Below are 20,719 nucleotides of genomic sequence, written 5' to 3'. Positions count from 1 at the left end.
TAAAGCCCATGATCAACGAAATAATTGGACCTTACCAATGCGGCTTTAGACCTGGCAAGTGCACCATTGACCAGATATTTACCCTGCGGCAAATCCTGGAGAAGACCCAAGAGATGCAGATCGACACCTTCCATCTTTCGTCCATTACAAAGCAGCCTTCGACACCCCTATACGTTCAAAGGTGTTCCAAGCTATATCTGATTTTGGTATTCCGGCAAAGCTCATTCGGCTTTGTAGAATGACGTTAACTAAAGAGATTATTACCAAAAGAGATTTCAGACGGAGACGGCCTGTCGTGTGACAACTTCCTGCTGGAGACGGTCATACGAGACGCGAAGGTCAATAGAAGTGGAACAATGTACACGAACAGCCATATGTTAGTTGCTTATGCCGACGACATTGACATTCATGGGTCTATCGGTAAAGGAAGTAACTGACACCTTTGCAAAAGTCGAAATGGAATCTGCTAAAGTGGTTTTGGCGCTAAAAGGCGAGAAGACCAAGTTGATGGTGTCGACGACAAGGCAGTGCTTGGTGTGTTTGAGAGAAAAATTCTTCGAAAGATTTATGGACCAGTCTGCGTTGACGGTGAATATCAACATCAGTATAAATAAACGTATCGAGATGTAACGATTGCGTTGGCTAGGCCATATCATTAGAATGAGCGAAGATGAACCCGCTAAAAAGGCGTATAAATACGTGTCACATGGCGGTGCACGCAGAATTGGCAGACCTAAGCGTAGATGGAGCAAACAAGTGGATGAAGAGATGAAAAGGCGCGGTATTCCAGAAAGCGAAGCAGTAAACATAGAGAATTGGAGATTTTTTCTTAGTTCGGCTTATAGAACAAATGTTCTGTAATGGGCCAGCAAAGTAGGTAAGTGGAGGGTATAAAAATTGTTTTATTTAAAACTGAGGTTTAAAGATAAAACATTTACAACGAACCAATATTAAATCACTTTATTCCATAAATGAACACTAAAATTACATCAAATAAATTATAGAACAAATTAAATTTTAATAATTATTGCAACATTATTCACTCATAACTCTCTAAGACAGATTGATTGTTCGTCACGATACCCCAGTTCCACTGTGATATCCAGGGCAAGACTAAACAATTATATAACTTATAGGCCAAATATATTTGCAGAGCACGATACAGGGCAATTTTTCTGAAATTAAATAACGAGATACATATATAATTTGTTTCATACAGGTTATGTTCCTGTTTTTTTTTGCCACTTACATTTTGAGTATAATCTTGGCTCTTGGAATTGTTGCAGGATCCTCTTTTAGTAGAATTTCACGACATTTGTATATCAAATCGTAGGTAAGGCCAGCATCAACGAAATCATTTTTTGCAAATGGCAAAATGTCCAAATTGAAATCGGAACTGTAAAGGATAGATAAAAAGATGTTACCTCAATGCAATGACAATGCAAGAGATCTGCCAGAGACGGCTGGCTGGCTAGACATAATTCAGTATTTTCAAAAACAGTGTGTCAAAAACCACCTGTGACATACCCATGAAAATTCATATCAAATTCTTTGACATAACTAATACCACGGCAATCGAAATTGTTAAACATGAATGGTTTGACAACTTCCAAGGTTAAATAACACCTGCGTTGTATGCTCATCAATTGAGGTTTTTGACCGCAAAGTTTAAGAATGCCATCCATGATCAGGCACGGTAGAAGTTGTTTAAAGTAGATCTAAAAAGAAAAGAGAATCGATAATAAAAAACAATAATCGTCATTATCATTAAACGTGGATTTTTTAAAAATATTTTTCAAGTATTTTTTATAAATATTTTTTTCAAAGTGGTTTTATTACAAATATTTTTTTCAAAGTGGAGTTTTTATAAATGTTTTTCAAATACGTAGAATTTTAAAAATATGCCTGAAAGACGAAAATTTTTTAAAAATATTTTTTTTTTAAATGTGGACTTTTTAGAGATATTTTTTAAAGATGTGCATTTTTTAAAAATATGTTTTCAAAGACGTGAATTTTTAAAAATACTTTTTCAAAGGCATGGATTTTTAAAAGTATTTTCATAAAGACGTGGATTTTTAAAAGTATTTTTTCAAAAACGTGGAGTTTTGAAATTTGTTTTCATAGCCGTGGATTTTTGAAAATAGTTTTCATAGCCGAGGATTTTTAAAAATACGTTTTCAAAGACGTGGATTTTTTTAAAAATATTTGTTCAAAGACGTGCATCTTTTAAAAATATTTTGTCAAAGACGAGAAATTTTTAAAAATATTTTTCCCAAAACGTGTATTTTTTTTTTAATATTTTTTCAAAGACGTAGATTTTTATAAACATACTAGCGGACCCGGCGAACTTCGTCTCGCTATTAAGGAATAAAATTTCATACAAAAACTCAATTTTCGATTTTTCCAATTTTCCGACTTTTCCAGAGAGATTTTCCAAAACTTTCTTCCGTAAAGACCTTCTCCTCGAAAATACGAATAACTGACAAAAAATTTTACAGAAATCGGCCTAGCCGTTCTCATTTTATGAATTACTATACATTTTTTACACCATTTTTATATATATAGATTTTTTCAAAGACGAGGACTTTTAAAAATATTTGTTCAAAGACGTGGATTTTTAAAAAATATTTTTCCAAAGACGAGGACTTTTAAAAATATTTTTTTTAAAGACGTGGATTTTTTAAAAATATTTTTTCAAAGAAGTGAAGTTTTAAAAATATTTTTTCAAAGTCGTGGATTTTGTTAATATAAATATTTTTTCAAAGAAGTGGAGTTTTCACAATATTTTTCAAAGACGTGGATTTTGTTTATATAAATATTTGTTGAAAGACGTCGTGGATAGTCGTGGATTTTTAAAAATATTTTTATCAAAGGCGTGGATTTTTTACAATTTTTTTTTCAAAGAAGTCAATTTCTTAAAAATATTTTTTCAAAGTAGTGTTTTTTAAAAATATTTTTTCAAAGTAGTGTCTTTTAGAAATATGTTTTCAAAGGCGTGCATTTTTTAAAAATATTAATATTTATTAAAAATATTAAGATGTGATTTTTTAAAAAAAATTGTTTCAAAGACGCAAATTTTTTTAAAATACATTTTCAAACTCTTGGGTTTTTAAAAGTATTTTCATAAAGACTTGGATTTTTAAAAGTATTTTTTTCAAAACATGGATTTTTTAAAAATATTTTTTCAATGTCTGGCATTTTTAAAAATACTTTTTGGAAGACGTGGATTTTTTAGAATGACCTTTTCAAAGACGAGGATTTTTTAAAAATATTTCTTCAAAGACATGGATTTTTAAAAATATTTTTTTAAAGACGTGGATTTTATTAAAATAATTTTTAAAGACGTGGATTTTTTTAAAAAAAAATTTCAAAGACGTGCATTTAAAAAATATTTTTCAAAGACGTGGATTTTTAAAAATATTTTTTCAAAGACGTAGATTTTTTTTAAAAATATTTTTTCAGAGACGTAGATTTTGTTAAAAATATTTTTTTCAAAGACGTAGATTTTTTTAAAAATATTTTTTCTTAGAAGTGTAGTTTTAAAAAGTTTTTTTCAAAGACGTGGATTTTTAAAAATATTTTTTCAGATACATAGATTTTTTTTTAAATAATTTTTCAAAGAAGTGGAGCGTTAAAATTATTTTTTCAAAGACGTGGATTTTTTTAAAAATATATTTTTAAAGACGTAGATTTTTTTAAAATATTTGTTCAAAGAAGTGGAATATTAAAAAGTTTTTTTCAAAGACGTGGATTTTTAAAAATATTTTTTCAAAGACATTGATTTTTTAGAAATATTTTGACAAAGTCGTTGATTTTTAAAAATATTTTTTCAGTGACGTGGATTTTAAAAAAAGTTTTCATAGCCGTGGATTTTTAAAAATATGTCTTCAAAGTGGTTGATTTTTAAAAATATTTTTTTCAAAGACGTGGATTTTTAAAAATATTTTTCAGTGACGTGGATTTTTGAAAATAGTTTTCATTGCCGTGGATTTCTAAAAACGGAGTTTCAAAGACGTGGATTTTTTTAAATATTTTTTCAAATGCGTAGATTTTTTTAACATATTTTTTTCAAAGACGAGGACTTTTAAAAATATTTTTTCAAATGCGTAGATTTTTTAACATATTTTTTTCAAAGACGAGGACTTTTAAAAATATTTTTTCTAAGACGTGGATTTTTAAAAAAATATTTTTCCAAAGACGTAGATTTTGCTAAAGATATTTTTTCAAAGACGTAGATTTTTTAAAAATATTTTTTCAAAGACGTAGATTTTGTTAAAAATGTTTTTTCAAAGAAGTGGAGCTTTAAAAATATTTTTTCAATGACGTAGATTTTGTTAAAAATATATTTTTAAATACGTAGATTTTTTTTTAAATATTTTTTCAAAGAAGTGGAGCGTTAAAATTATTTTTTCAAAGACGTGGATTTTTTTAAAAATATATTTTTAAAGACGTAGATTTTTTTTTTAAATATTTGTTCAAAGAAGTGGAATATTAAAAAGTTTTTTTCAAAGACGTGGATTTTTAAAAATATTTTTTCAAAGACATTGATTTTTTAGAAATATTTTGACAAAGTCGTTGATTTTTAAAAATATTTTTTCAGTGACGTGGATTTTAAAAAAAGTTTTCATAGCCGTGGATTTTTAAAAATATGTCTTCAAAGTGGTTGATTTTTAAAAATATTTTTTTCAAAGACGTGGATTTTTAAAAATATTTTTCAGTGACGTGGATTTTTGAAAATAGTTTTCATTGCCGTGGATTTCTAAAAACGGAGTTTCAAAGACGTGGATTTTTTTAAATATTTTTTCAAATGCGTAGATTTTTTTAACATATTTTTTTCAAAGACGAGGACTTTTAAAAATATTTTTTCTAAGACGTGGATTTTTAAAAAAATATTTTTCCAAAGACGTAGATTTTGCTAAAGATATTTTTTCAAAGACGTAGATTTTTTAAAAATATTTTTTCAAAGACGTAGATTTTTTAAAAATATTTTTTCAAAGACGTAGATTTTGTTAAAAATGTTTTTTCAAAGAAGTGGAGCTTTAAAAATATTTTTTCAATGACGTAGATTTTTTTAAAAATATATTTTTAAAGACGTAGATTTTTTTTTAAAATATTTTTTCAAAGAAGTGGAATTTTAAAGAGATTTTTTCAAAGACGTGGATTTTTAAAAATATTTTTTGAAAGACATAGATTTTTTTTAGAAATATTTTGACAAAGTCGTTGTCAAACACGTGGATTTTTTAAAAATATTTGTTCAAAGACGTGCATCTTTTAAAAATATTTTGTCAAAGACGTGGAATTTTTAAAAATATTTTTTCCCAAGACGTGGATTTTTTTAAATATTTTTTCAAAGGCGTAGATTATTTTTAATATATTTTTTTCAAAGACGAGGACTTTTAAAAATATTTTTTCAGAAACGTGGATTTTTAAAAAAATATTTTTCCAAAAACGAGGATTTTAAAAATATTTTTTCAAAGACGTGGATTTGTTAAAAATAATTTTTAAAAGAAGTGGAGTTTTAAAAATATTTTTTCAAAGACGGGGATTTTGTTTCTATAAACATTATTTCAAAGACGTCGTAGATAGTCGTGGATTTTTTAGAAATATTTTTTCAAAGGCGTGGATTTTTTACAAATATTTTTTTCAAAGAAGTCAATTTTTTAAAAACATTTTTTTCAAAGTCGTGTAATTTTTTTAAAAACATGGATTTTTTAGAAATATTTTTTAAGATGTGGATGTTTAAAAAAATTAGCTTCAAAGACGCAAATGTTTTTAAAATACTTTTTCAAAGACTTAGATTTTTAAAATTTTTTTTTTCAAAAACATGGATTTTTTAAAAATATTTTGGCATTTTTGAAAATACTTTTTGGAAGACGTGGTTTTTTTAGAATGACTTTTTCATAGACGTGGATTTTTTAAAAATATTTCTTTAAAGACATGGATTTTTAAAAATATTTTTTTAAAGACGTGGATTTTTTTAAAATATTTTTTCAAAGACGTAGACTTTGTTAAAAATATTTTTTCAAAGACGTAGATTTTTTTAAAAATATTTTTTCAAACAAGTGGATATTTAAAAATATTTGTTCAAAGACGTGGATTTTTTAAAATATTTTGGAAGACGTGGATTTTTAAAAAATATTTTCTCAAAGTCGTGCATTTTTTAAAATATTTTTTTAAAGCCGTGAATTTTTTAAAGATATTTTTTAAAGACATGGATTTTTTAAAATTATTTTGTTAAAGTCGCGAATTTTTTAAAGATATATGTCAAAAGTCGTTGATTTTTTAAAAATATTTTTTCAAAGACGTGGATTTTTAAAAACATTTTTTTTAATATTTTTTCAAATATATCCATATATATCCTTACCATAAACATATAAACAAATCGATTACTTGTTAAAAATAGTCCTGGTATAAGGAAATTTTTTTCGAATGCCAAGTCTTTCAGAATGTCATACTTTTGCACACCCTCTTCAAATCGAGCTAATGTCATGTCATAGTGGGTACATGAAGACATATGGAAAACGGGTGTCTCAGCTGGTGGTCCATCGATGCTCTTATATCTTTCGGCTGTTTTTAATGTATAATAAATTAGGGTTTTTGTTACAAAGTCCTGTGGAGAGAGATCCAAGCGTTGATTCTTTGTTGTATATAATGTTTTTAGTAAACCGCAAGCCTCTAAAGCAAATAGACCGTTTATACCAATCAGGGAGGTAGGAAAACCGGGTTCAGGATCTTCAAGAGACTGTACAACTAGAAGGTAGAAAAGGAAAGGAAAATCTAAAACAACTTTTAAAATAAATTAGTTTACACAAGAATTTGGTAGACACACATTTTGTAAAAACATTGAAATCGACCCAACGTATTACAGAATTCCACCACAGATCTTTATGGTCCCACAATAGCTATTCTATACCTTTGATTTACATTTTATGGATATGTGGTTTATTCTATTATCTTACCAATTGAAGGCCTGTAAACGGCCACCGGCAATTTGTGTCTGAAATCGTTAACCAATGATTCAGCCAAATTTTTGGTGAAAGTATAAGTGTTGGGAAAACCAATAATTAATCTGAAAAAAACATCATGAACATCATTAAAAAAATGTACGTTCCTATTCTATTCACACTTACTTCCTTGTCAAGGTATCCAACATTTCATCTGACACATCGGTGCGCCGACATAAATCTAAACAAAATTTCCAATCCATGGGTGCCTTATAAACTTTCGGTTCAATATATTCCAAATAGGGATTACTGAAAAATGTTGAAACATGCATAAAAGCATCCAACTTTTTCAATGTTTCGGCTAATTTTAATGCTTCCCTGGTACCACCGACATTCAAGCGGACAGCATTGCGAAGGGTTTCATCAAATTTTATTGTCGCTGCACTATGAATTATAATCGAAACATTCGCCAATTGTTTAGTATCATCCGGTGCAATACCCAATTCTGGTTGCTCGACATCGCCGGGTATCATAACGACTTTTTCATCAAATTCATTGGGTTTTTCGGATCTTAAACGAGCAAAAATCTACATATTTATTTTAAGAAGATTAGTAAATTATTCTTGATATTTGTAGCCAAGAGTTATTTTTACCGGAGCCGCCTTAATTTTCTTCAAACGTTCAGCTAGCGTGAAATTTTTCTTGGGTCTTAACAATAAATAAATTTTCCCCACATTACAGGATCGCAGAAGTTTGTCGATCACCGCTTTGCCAACAGCACCTAAAAAGAACGAATACAATTTACTATTTTTTTTTTTTAAAGATTTTTTTAAAGGCGAAGTTTTTTAAAAATATTTTTCCACAGTCGTGGATTTTTTAAAAATATTTTTTTTTCAAAGACATTCTTGTTGAAGAACAAGAAACAAGGGAACTAATGAAGATCTGTGGGAGATCTGAAACTATAGTATTCCCTGCCTTACCCCTTGGTAAACATCGCCAATTTTTCGCACTAATAAATTGAAGTTGTTTTAAAAAAATATTAAAACAACGACTATGGGATTAATCTGACTATTTTGAAAAACAAAATAGAAGTCGTCATTCCAAACAAAAAACGCCAACCCTCCTAATAGACATGGATTTTTTAAAAATGTTTTTTTTCTAAGACGTGGATTTTTCAAGAATATTTCTTCAAAGACATGGATTTTTTAAAAAAAAAATTTTCGAAGACGTGGATTTTTTAAAAAAAAAAAAAAAAATTTCGAAGACGTGGATTTTTTAAAAATATTTTTTCAAAGACGTGGATTTCTTATTGATTTTTAAAAATATTTTTTCAAAGACGTGGATTTCTTATTGATTTTTAAAAATATTTTTTCAAAGACGTGGATTTCTTATTGATTTTTAAAAATATTTTTTTCTAAGACGTGGATTTTTAAAAATATTTTTTTTTCGAAGACGTGGAATTTTTAAAAATATTTTTTTTTTCGAAGACGTGGAATTTTTAAAAATTTTTTTTCTAAGACGTGGATTTTTAAAATAATATTCTTTTCGAAGGCTTGGATTTTTTAAAAATATTTTTTTCGAAGGCTTGGATTTTTTAAAAATATTTTTTTCGAAGGCGTGGATTTTTAAAAATTTTTTTTTCAAAAATTTGGATTTTTAAAAAAAAATTCTTCAAAGCCGTGGATCTTTCAAAAATACCTTTTCAAAGACCTGTATTTTTTAAAATATTTTTTTTCAAAGACGTAGATTTTTTAAATTATTTTTTTTTCAAAGATGTGGATTTTTTAAATTATTTTTTTTAAAGACGTGGATTTTTTAAAATATTTTTTTTCAAAGACGTGGATTTTTTAAATTATTTTTTTTTTCAAAGACGTAGATTTTTTAAACGTAAACGTGGATTCTTAGAAAAATATTTTTTTCGAAGACGTGGATTCTTAGAAAAATATTTTTTTCGAAGACGTGGATTTTTTAAAAATATTTTTTTTCGAAAACGTGGATTCTTAGAAAAATATTTTTTTCGAAGACGTGGATTTTTTAAAAATATTTTTTTTTCGAAGACGTGGATTTTTTAAAAATATTTTTTTTTCGAAGACGTGGATTCTTAGAAAAATATTTTTTTCAAAGACGTGGATTCTTAGAAAAATATTTTTTTCGAAGACGTGAATTTTTTAAAAATATTTTTTTTCGAAGGCGTGGATTTTTTAAAAGTTTGGATTTTTACAGTGTTTTACTTAAAAATATTTTTTTTCGAAGGCATGGATTTTTTAAAAATTTTTTAAAAAAAAATCTTCAAAGCCGTGGGTTTTTCAAAAATATTTTTTCAAAGACGTGGAGTTTTTAAAAAATTTTTTCAAAGACGTAGATTTTTTAAATTATTTTTCTTCAAAGTCGTGGATTTTTTAAATTATTTTTTTTTTCAAAGACGTAGATTTTTTAAATTATTTTTTTTAAAGACGTGGATTTTTTAATTTTTTTTTTATTTTTCAAAGGTGTATATTTTTTTAATTATCTTTTTCAAAGACGTGGATTTTCTAAATTATTTTTTTTCAAAGACGTAGATTTTTTAATTTTTTTTTTTTCAAAGACGAGGATTTTTTAAATATTTTTTTTTCAAAGACGTAGATTTTTTAATTTTTTTTTCAAAGACGAGGTTTTTTTAAATTATTTTTTTAAAAACGAGGATTTTTTAAATTATTTATTTTTTTGCAAAGACATGGACAATGTTTTTGCAAAGACGTGTATTCTTTAAAAATATTTTTTCAAAGACATGGATTTTTTAAAAACATTTCTCAATAAGGAAGATTTTATACCCTCAGCATTTATGCTAACGAGGGAATGAATATACACTTTCATACGGGCAAAATGTGGCTCACCGAAATAATGGTTTTAGACCCTAAGTATGTTTGGACGAAATGTGTTTCAGACAATTTGGAGTCGATTTAGCAATGTCCGTCCGTCTGTCTGTCTGGCTGGCTGGTGCGCACGATAACTCTCGAACGGATCAATCGATTCGGTTCAAATTTAGGGTATCGAAATATTTTGTCCAGATTTGATATAAGTTCGAAGATGGGCCATATCGGCCTACTCCTTCAGGTACCTCCCCCACAAAAGTTCAAAAATGGTCGGAAAATTTGTGCGCACTATAACTCTTGAAGGGAGTAACCGATTAGGTCCATACTTTGCACATCGTGAATTTTCTACCAGACTTATATGGGGTTCTAGTATGGACACACTCGGTCCACTCCTTGGATTACGTTTGTCCACTCCTTCGGGTACCTATCACACAAAATTACGGATAAGTTCAGTTTAAGACCTGCTCTCGAATCACTTTAATTTTTGTTGAAGCATATTGCATTCTCTGCCACAATTACGGCAGTAAAAGTTTTTGCAGGGGCAAGTCCATACTTCTTGAGAAAACAGCCCGAAAGGTGTAAAAGAACCCTATGGCACCATATGTAGTGGCTGATTTGGTCCAAAATTTGCCTTCCTGATACTTTGTCATACTTTCAGATCGAAGATAGGCAATACCGGCCCACAACTTTCGGTAGTTCTCTCGAATATTTAAAAAATTTCACTTAAATGGTATGGTATCTCTTGAACAAATTTGGTCCAAACTTTGGATCTCCTAATAGTTTAACTTCTAAAATGGAGGTACCTTAGGGAACCTCCTCCACAAAAGTTCAACATTTGTGTTTAAGTGCAGTTTAAGGTCTGTTAGAAGATCCTTTGGAAATGTATGCCGATGCTGTTCGTTGTTGCCCTGCTTAGAACGGTATTATGTTTTCCGTGGACAAGTCCATGCTTCCTGGCATACTGGTCCATAAGTTATACGATGACCCACTGAAATGACTAGTGGGCGATATATCCCAATATAAGATCCACTTCCATCGGTCCGTTCCTTTAAGTACCTCATCTGCAACACTTTTGAACTTTAATCCTAATCCAAATGTCCAAGATTGGCCACAAAATAATGAAATTACCATAAATACATACGATCTGACCGTAGATGAAAGTTTCAATTCACATAGGCTGAGGGTATATCTCTGTCGGCAAAATCGACAGATAATTTTTTAATTGTTTAAAAACATTTTTCAAAGACGTGGATTTTTTTAGAAACATTTCTTAAAGACTTTTGGATTTTTTAAAAATATGTCTCAAACACATGAATTTTTTTAAAAACATTTTCAAAGGCTTTAAATTTTAAAAAAAACATTTTTACAGACTTGAATTTTTTTAAAAACATTTTTCAAAGACGTGGATTTTTTTAAAAAGATTTGTCACAGAACTGGACATTTTTAAAAACATTTGTCAAAGACGAGGATTTTTTAAAACATTTTTCAAAGACTTGGATTTTTTTAAAAACATTTTTCAATAACGATGATTTTTTTTTTTTTAAATTTTTCAAAGACGTGGATTTCTTTAAAAAAATTTTTCAAAAACGTTTTTTAAAGATGTGGATTTTTAAAAATATTTATTCAAAGACGTGGATTTTTTAATATATTTTTTAAAGACATGGATTTTTTAATATATATTTGTAAAGACGTGGATTTTTTAAAAATTATTTTTCAATGACGTGGGGTTTTTCAAAATATTTTATTTTATAAAAAATATTTTTTCAAAGACGTGGATTTTTTTAAAAACATTTTTTAAAGACCTGGATTTTTTTAAATATTTATATCCTCAGCATTTATGCTAACGAGGGTATATATACTTTCATACGGCCAAAATGTGCCCCATCGAAATAATGGTTTTGGACGAAATGGGTTTCAGACAATTTGAAGTCGATTTAGCAATGTCCGTCCGTCTGTTTGTCTGGCTGGCTGGTGCGCACGATAACTCTCGAACGGATGAACCGATTTGTCCAAAATTTGACTTTTTGTCCAAACTTAGTTTAAGTTCAAAGATGTGTTATATCGGTCCACTCCTTCCGGTACCTACCCCACAAAAGTTCGAAAATGTTCGGAAAAAATGTGCGCACGATAACTCTTGAAAGGACGATATAGATCAGGTTTGAATATGGACTATATTTGCCCATTTCTTTGGGTACCTCCCACACAAAATTTCGGATAAAATCACTTTAAGACCTGCTCTTGACTTTGATTTCTGTTGAAGCAACTTGCAATCGCAGTCTCAATTACAACGGTAAAAGTTTTTTCAGTGGCAAGTCCATAATTCTTGGGAAAACAGTCCGAAAGTTGTAAAAAAACCTATGGCACCATATGTAGTAGTTGAAGAGCACAATAACTGTCGAACTGATAAACCGATTTTGTCCAAAATTTGGCCTTCGGCATATTTTGTCGAAACTTAGTTTAACTTCTAAAATGGCCCATATCTGTCCTCTCCTTAGGTTACCTCCCCCCAAAAGTTCAACATTTGTGTCCAAGTGCAGTTTAGGGTCTGTTCGGAGATCCTTTGGAAATTTATACCGATAATGTACAGCCACATTTTGTTTTCCGTGGATAAGTCCAAGCTTCCTGGCTACTGGTCCAACAGGTGTACGATAACCCACTGAAATGACTAGTGGGCGCGATACCTATCGAAAAGATATGACTCTCAAAATAAGATCCACTTCCGTAATGCACTATGTCGGTCCATTGCCTCCTCCGCAAAACTTTTGTACTTTAATCCTAATCCACATTTTTGTCGGCAAGTTCAAATATCCAAAAAGTGCCACAAAATTCTGAAAAGATCCTAAATACGTTCGATCTGTCTGTAGATGAAAGTTCCAATTCACATATGCTGAGGGTATATCTCTGTCGGCAAAGCCGACTGATACTTTTTACTTCTTTTTAAAGACGTGGACTGATCCGTTCGAGGGCTATATTTGTTCAATGTCGTGGTTTATTTAAAAATTGTTTCAATGACGTAGATTTTTTACACATTTTTTTAAAGACGTGAAATTTTTGCAAATATATTTTTTCAGAGACGTGGATTTTTTGGAAATATTTTGTTACTGCATTTTTTTAAAAACATTTTCAAAGACGTTGATTTTTTTAAAAGCATTTTTTTAAAGACGTGGATTTTTCTAAAAACATTTTTCATAGAAGTGGAATTTTTTAAAAACATTTTTCATGGACGTGGTATTTTTTAAAAACATCTTCCAAAGAAGTGGATTTTTTAAAAACATTTTTCATGGACGTGGATTTTTTAAAAACATTTTTCAAAGACGTGGATTTGTGTTAGACATTTTTCAAAGACGTGGCTTTTTTAAAACATTTTTCAAATACGTGGGTTTTTTTAAAACCTTTTTCAAAAACGTGATTTTTTAAAAAACATTTTTAAAGACGTGGATTTTTCTAAAAAAAACATTTTTCATAGACGTGGAATTTTTTAAAAACATTTTTCAAAGACATGGATTTTTTTAAAAACATTTTTAAAGACATGGATTTTTTAAAAACATTTTCAAAGAAGGGGGTTTTTTTAAAACATTTTTTAAAGACTTGGATTTGTTTTAACTTTTTTCAAAGACGTGGCTTTTTTTTAGAACAATTTTCAAATACGTAGGGTTTTTTAACAACACTTTTCAAAGACGTGGATTTTTTTTAAAACGCTTGTCAAAGGCGTGTATTTTTCTAAAATATTTTTCAAAGACGTGTATTTTTAAAAAAATATTTTTTTAAAGACGACGATTTTTTTTAAATATTTTTTCAAAGACTTGAATTTTTTTAAATATTTTTTCAAAGACGTGGATTTTTTAAATATTTTTTTATTATTATTTTTTCTTTTTGGCAGAAGTACCGAAACGAGTGGACTGACATGGCTCATCATCGATCTTAATATAAGTTTGAACAAAATACTGAAGGAGATAATTACCTTACGCTGTAAAAATCCTACGGCCACCAACTTACTATACCTCTTAAGGGTTCTCGAGTTTCTCTAATCTTTGCCGATCATTATAGTTCTTCCAAACTTACGTCCAATTCGAAGATGGACTAAATCGGTTGACATTTTCCGGTACCTCCCCCACTATAGTACAAATATTTAGGCTTAGGACCAGGTGCAGACGTGCTCGCGGGTTAATTTAAATCTTAATTTCATGGTTATTGTGGTTGCTTTTTTCATTATATCACAGGGTGAGGGTACATCTCTGTTGGTAAAGTCAACTAATTTTTTATACCTTCAGCCTTTAGGCTAAGGAGGGTATATACACTTTGATACGATGAAAATGTGCCTCATCGAAATAATGGTTTTAGACCCCAAGTATGTTTGGACGAAATGTGTTTCAGACAATTTGGAGTCGATCTAGCCATGTCCGTCCGTCTGTCTGTCTGTCTGTCCTGCTGGCTGGAGCGCACGATAACTCTCGAACGGATGAACCGATTCGGTTCAAATTTTGGCTTTCGTAATATTTTGCCCAAACTTAGTTTAAGTTCGAAGATGAGCTACATCGGCCCACCCCTTCCGGTACCTCCCCCACAAAAGTTCGAAAATGTTCGGAAAGTTTGTGCGCACGATAACTCTTGAAGGGAGTGACCGATTTGGTCCATACTGTATATAGTGTAAACTTTCTACCAGAGTAATATGAGGTTCCAATATGGCCTCAATAGGTCCACTCCTTCGGGTACCTCCCACACAAAATTTCGGAAAAATTCAGTTTAGGGCCATCTCTCGAATCGCTTTGATTTTTGTTTTAGCTACTTGTATTCACTGCCCTCCATACAATGGTACAAGTTTCATCAGGGGCAAGTCCATACTTCCTGAGGAAATAGCATGAAAGTTGTAAAAACCCCCTATGACACCGTGTAAGGTGGTTGGAGCGCACGATAACTCTCGAACGGATCTGCCGATTCGGTCCAAAATATGGTCTTAGTAATATTTTGTCCAAACATAGTTTAAGTTTGAAGATAAGCCATATCGGTCCACTCATTCAGGTACCTCCCCCACAAAAGTTCAAAAATGTTCGGAAAAAATTTTCGTACGGTAACTCTTGAAGGGAGTGGCCGAATTGGTCAATACTTTACACATCCTAATATATATACCAGATATAGATCAGGTTCAAATATGGACTATATTTGTCCACTCTATCCAGTACCTCCCATACAAAATTTCGGATAAGTTCACTTTAAGATCTGATATCGAATCACTTTGATTTTTGTTGAAGCAACTTACATTCGCTGCCTCAATTACGATGGTAAAAGTTGTTTCAGGGGCAAGTCCATACTTCTTGAGCAAACAGCCCGAAGAGTGTAAAAACCCCTTGTGGCACCATATGTTGCGGCTGGAGATCCACTTCCATAACGGTCAATGTCGATCCATTCCTTTTAGTATCTCCTCCGCAAAACTTTTGATCTTTAATCCTAATCAACATTTTCATCGGTTCAAACGCCCTAAATACTTACGTATTTTTGGAAAAAATTGTTTCAATATACACATGCTGAGGGTATATCTCTGTCGGCAAAGCCGACTGATACTTTTTTACTTGTTTTTTACTATTTCTAATACAACTCAGGAAAGCACAATCACGAAAAGTATGGTTACTTACCCGATCCTCCGGTAATAAATATCTCACGGCCTTCAAAAAAATCCACTATAACGTTTGACATTTTTTCCTTAAAGTGTTACAGTTTTTGTGTTTCTCGCGTTCGGTCCAATCAAATTGACGCTTACAAATGAACTGTTTGCTAAAATTTCGTAATATTGACAATGTAATGCCAAAAGCCTTTAATTTTGTAAATATTCGGGTACTTAACATAAAAGTGAGAAGGAATTGAGTGACGAATTGTTTTTAATATACATTGTTGCATTAAACATATCTTAGCATTTCCCTGCAAACATTTTCTAGCGCGTAAGGATAATTCGCGATTCACCAGGAAGAACAACTGTCTCCCTCTAGTCGTTTTATTGGGTCACCATATAATTTAGAGCTTTTAGACTACTATGTCAGGAGAATAGAATTGCCCACAAACAACATAATATTGCTCCATAGGGAGTAGCATCGGTATGAATTGCCGAAGGATCTTCGAACAGACCCTAAACTGCACACAAACAAAAATGTTGAACTTTTGTGGGTGACGTACCCTAAGGAGAAGACCGGTTTGAATAATTTTAGTTAATTTTTTTAACTTTTGTGGGGTAGGTACCCGAAGGAGTGAACCGATATTACCCATCTTCGAACTTAAACTAAGTTTGGACGAAGTATTAGGAAGGTCAAATCGACTGATCCGTTCGAGAGTTAATGTGTTCTCCTGGCACTACACTATTACCGTAGGCCGTCAAAATTCCGAAAATCGAGAGGTACGTTTATATGGGAGCTATATCTGAACGTGGACCTATATTGAACATATGGTGTTACCTCCGAAGTCAAAATACAAAATTACAGTCAACTAGGTTAGAAAATGTGGCTAAAATCGTCAAAATACCGAATATCGAGAGGTACGTTTGTATGGGACCTATATCTAAACATGGACTTATAATGAGCATTTATTGCAACAAGGTTTGTTGTTCCCTCAGAACTTACTTACTTAGCTGGCCCATTACAGAACATTTGCTCCATAAATAAGAAAAGATCTCCATTTCTCCGTTTGCGCCATCTATTCCTTATCCTGCCAATTCTGCGTGCACCGCCAAGCGGTCCGCATTTATACGCCTTTTTAGCGGTTTCATCATCGCTCATTCTTATGATGTGGCCTAGCCAACGCAATCGCTGCATCTCGATACGTTTAACAATATTGATGTCGTGGTATAGCAGATACAGCTCGTGGTTCAAGCGACGTCGATATTCACCGTCAACGCAGGTCGATCCGTAGATTTTTCGAAGAATTTTCCTCTCAAACACGCCAATCACTGCCTTATATGCTTGCGCAAGTACCCAGGCTTCGGAACCATACATCAGCCAAGGGTAGTATCAGTGTTTTGTAAAGCGTTATTTTGGTTTGACGAGTTGTGGGTTTGTTTTTAAAGTGCTTACTTAAGCCAACGTAGCATCTGTTGTTGTGTTTACGGCGGTGCCGAGGTATACGAAGTCTTTTACTACCTCAAAATTATAGGAACCAACTTCAACAGTTGGTTCGATCTCAATGGACGCATCGTCTATATCATCAGCATAATCAAGTAACATGTGGCTATTGGTGTAGATTGTGCCACTTCTTTTGACGTTTGCCTCTCGTATAACCTTTTCTAGCAGGATGTTGAAAAGATCACACGAAAGGTTGTCTCCTTGCCTGAAACATCTTTTGGTACAAAACTCTTCGGAGAGGTTCTTTCCTATTTTAACTGAAGATCTTGTGTCAGTTAGAGTCATTTTACAAAGCCGAATGAGCTTTGCGGGGATACCAAATTCAGACATTGCTTGAACGTAGCGGGCTGTCGAAGGCTCCTTTATAATCGACAAAAAGGTGATATGTGTCGATCTGCATCTCTTGGGTCTTCTCCAGGATTTGCCGCAAGGTAAATATCTGGTCAATGGTGGACTTGCCAGGCCTAAAGCCGCATTGGTATGGACCAATAATTTCGTTGACCATTGGCTTTAATCGTTCGAACAATATCCCTGACACTATCTTGTAGGCGATATGGAGAAGACTTATATCCCTATAGTTGGAGCATAAAGTCTTATCTCCTTTCTTATGGACGGGACACAGGATGCTCAGGTTCCAATCATCGGGTACGCGTTCTTCCTGCCAGATGGAGCTACCTAGCAGATGCATACACCTTATCAGCGTGTCGGCTCCGGTTTTAAACAGCTCGGCTGGTAGGCCATCGGCTCCTGCTGCCTTATTATTCTTCAGCTGTTTTATTGCTGTCTTTTTCTCATCTTGGCCGGGTGGTATACATTCAATACCATCTTCTGGGATTGGATCTGTGGTATCTTCGTCGACTTCGCTACTATTGGATACCAACAGTTTGGAAAAATGCTCTTTCCATATCCATAGCAAACTATCTGTATCAATTACCAGATTACCTTGCCAGGAAAATGTGCCAGTTCTAAAGCCATCAGTTTGATGTTTCACTTTTTGGTAGAATTTTCGGACTCCATTCTGTCTCGTGTACATCTCGATTTGTTAACACTCCCGCTTTTCCATCTCTCTCTTTTTCCTGCGGAAAATACGTTTCTCTTCTCTCCTTTTCTCCCGATACCTCTCTCGTGCGCTACGCGTTGCTGCTGATTGTAAAGTAGCCCTATATGCCGCATTTTTTCTTCGGTAGCAGCACGACACTCCTGGTCATACCATGGAATCCTTGGTGGAGGTTTATGGTATCCAAGTACTGATTTTGCGGCAGTTTGCATGGAGTGGGCAAGTTTTGCCATTGTCCTGATATGTTATCGGGACGAGGAGTGCTTTGATTAAGCAGTTGGGCCAGTTGAGTGGAATATACCGCGGCTATCTGTTGTGATTGCGGCTTACCGATGTCCAACTTCCGTGTTATGTCTATTCGCACTTTGTTTGCTACGTTTAATCTGGTACGTACCTTTGCTGCAACAAGGTAGTGGTCCTAGTCTATGTTTGAACCTCGGAACGATCGTACATCCAACACGCTTGATGCATGTCTTCCATCTATCACAACGTGATCAATTTGTTTTCTTGTTCGTTGATCCGGCGACAGACAGATGCCCTTATGAATATCGAGATGCTTAAATTTGGTACTGCTAACTACCATGTTTGTTGCAGCCGCAAAGTCTATCAGCCTCATACCATTGTCAGATGTTTCACTGTGGAGACTGAATTTCCCGACTGTTGGGCCAAAGATATTCTCCTTTCCAATTTTGGCTTTAAAATCGCATAGAATAATTTTTATGTCATGGGCAGGGCAACGGTCATAAGTTTCCTCTAAGAGCTCGTAAAATATATCCTTGATCTGTTCGTCCTTGTCTTCAGTCGGAGCATGAGCGCAAATAAAGCTGATGTTGAAGAATTTTGCCCTTAATCGAATTGCAGCGAGTCTTTCATTCACTGGGGTGAAGCTGGAGACCAGATGTTTTAACCTCCGACCAACTACAAATCCGCAACCAAACTCATGCTTTGTGCCATGGTAGCTATAATACAGTGCGTCACCTTTGGGTGTTTTTGTGACGCCTTTCTCGTTCCATCGTATTTCCTGTATGGCAGTAATGTGGTCCTTATACTTTTCAAGTACATCTGCCAATGCGTAAACTGCACCTTTTCTATAAAGATTGCGAACATTCCATGTGCAGATTCGCAGATCATGGTCTTTAAAACGTTTGGGGGGTCGTCAGCTTTTGAGGGATTTGTTTTTCTTTTCTTTCTTTTTTTCTTTGTAGGCTGTTTTTCTAGGGGAGGGTTACTAACCCGAAGCCCAATCCCAAGTTTTTAACGTTCTTATGGGTGAACGCGAGGCACATGTTAGCTCACTACCTTTAACGGGTGTTAAAGGCAGTTCCCCAGGTGCCACCACGGGGAGATCAGTGTCCACTTGAGATGAAAGAGGGACCAAGATAAATCCTGGGCTTTGCCATGTTAAAACCGGTCAGGACCGTTTTTTGGTATCTTCCAACCCCTACAGGGTAATCGGATCAAACCATCTTCCAATCAACTTCCAAATGTTTGCAGGGACTGCTTAATGCAGCAATATATAACAATGACACATTCATAGGTAAATGACATTTCAAATTTCAGTGTACTTACGCGTATTCCAGACAATCTATATGTTCAATATCCGTCATCAATGTATTCCAATTGCATTTGTTTTTCGTTTTTAAACTTTGTTCTTGGGTATTTTAAAATGGCTATTTTAAAATGAAAATAATTTATGCGTTCGCGTGCACAAAAATATGTAAAATTTGTTCAATTTATAAACGAAAACAAATTAAAAATTCCCAAAGTAGTAGATTTCTGCAGGTTCTAATGCAGACTAGAATGCAAGGCCTATATAAGGTCGGCCAACAAGCCAAGCTGTTTATTATGTTTGATGTCAAAAACATTATTGTGATTTAAAATACAAAAAAAAAAACTAAAATCACAATAATGTAATGTTGTTAACAATACTCTGAATGGCTGACCTTCTGTAGGCCTTGGTAGAATGTAACTCATCTATAATTCTTGAAAAAGGCTTGAGAACACTTGACATACATACTTTTTACAGATGTATCATTTATTTAGAGATTCGAAACTTTAGGTTTTGAGATAATTTGGCAAACAGAAATATTTACATTGCCTTTATATGTAGGGTAATTATTTCATTATTATCCCTTTCTTTGCACATCTTTGCCACCTTCTCGCCATTTGCCATAAACATGTCATGACAATTTTTAAAAATTTTACATTTGCAACAAAGAATTTTTTGGCCTATATTACCTTCTAGAATTAATTGGATTATGTCTAAATAAAACTAAATGTAAATATGCCCTCCATTATATTTTCGTTGATTATGTCGGTTTGTGTGGACATGATTTATTAGAATGGGCGTTTTTAATTAAGAAGACAACGACAAATACAAATTTTATTGTCTGCTCACAGTGGGAGATTTAGATTGATACGAAAATTTAAATATATTTCGTATTGGGTTGAATGATGGATAAACAAGTAAAGGCCTCGACACATAAGAAGCATGGCATTCTTGCTTAAGTCATATCTGGTTAATGACTAAAGACCAAGTTCGACCTAATTCAAATGTGATTCTGAAATCTTTTTATTAGGTCGAAATTGGTCTTTAGTCTTTTATCAAGTATGACTTCAGCAAGAATGCCATGCTTCTTATGTGTCGAGCTTTAAAAAATTATCAGTCGGCTTTGCCGACAAAGATATACCTGTATGAATTGAAACTTTCATCTATGGACAGATCGAATACCGGCTACACAACCTAAAAATTTTTCATAAACA

General features: G+C 32.4%; 1 protein-coding gene across 2 annotated transcripts; it reads right to left on the bottom strand.

The window, feature by feature from the left end:
- Positions 1 to 933: 933 nt before the first annotated feature.
- On the bottom strand, positions 934 to 19,760 carry FarO (Fatty acyl-CoA reductase in oenocytes). Of its 2 annotated transcripts, XM_073977538.1 has the most exons (9): positions 19,526 to 19,758; positions 15,427 to 15,565; positions 7,598 to 7,725; positions 7,131 to 7,531; positions 6,960 to 7,069; positions 6,365 to 6,750; positions 1,528 to 1,718; positions 1,250 to 1,396; positions 934 to 1,175 (listed from the first exon to the last, which is right to left on the bottom strand). In XM_073977538.1, the coding sequence occupies exons 2-9, from the start codon at positions 15,485 to 15,487 to the stop codon at positions 1,040 to 1,042; spliced, it is 1,560 nt and encodes a 519-aa protein (XP_073833639.1). In that variant the 5' UTR covers positions 15,488 to 15,565; positions 19,526 to 19,758; the 3' UTR covers positions 934 to 1,039. The 2 variants fall into 2 exon arrangements, with proteins under 2 accessions (XP_073833639.1, XP_073833641.1); XM_073977540.1 differs by lacking the exon at positions 15,427 to 15,565 and having other exon boundaries at positions 942 to 1,175; positions 19,526 to 19,760.
- Between the last annotated feature and the right edge of the window lie 959 nt (positions 19,761 to 20,719).

This window comes from Musca autumnalis, unplaced genomic scaffold (genome assembly GCF_047663935.1).
Source record: "Musca autumnalis isolate F117 unplaced genomic scaffold, ASM4766393v1 scaffold_3, whole genome shotgun sequence".
In the NCBI taxonomy this organism is placed as follows: domain Eukaryota; kingdom Metazoa; phylum Arthropoda; class Insecta; order Diptera; family Muscidae; genus Musca; species Musca autumnalis.
Note: the sequence above shows the minus strand (reverse complement) of the source record. Positions and strands in the feature narration are given on the sequence as shown.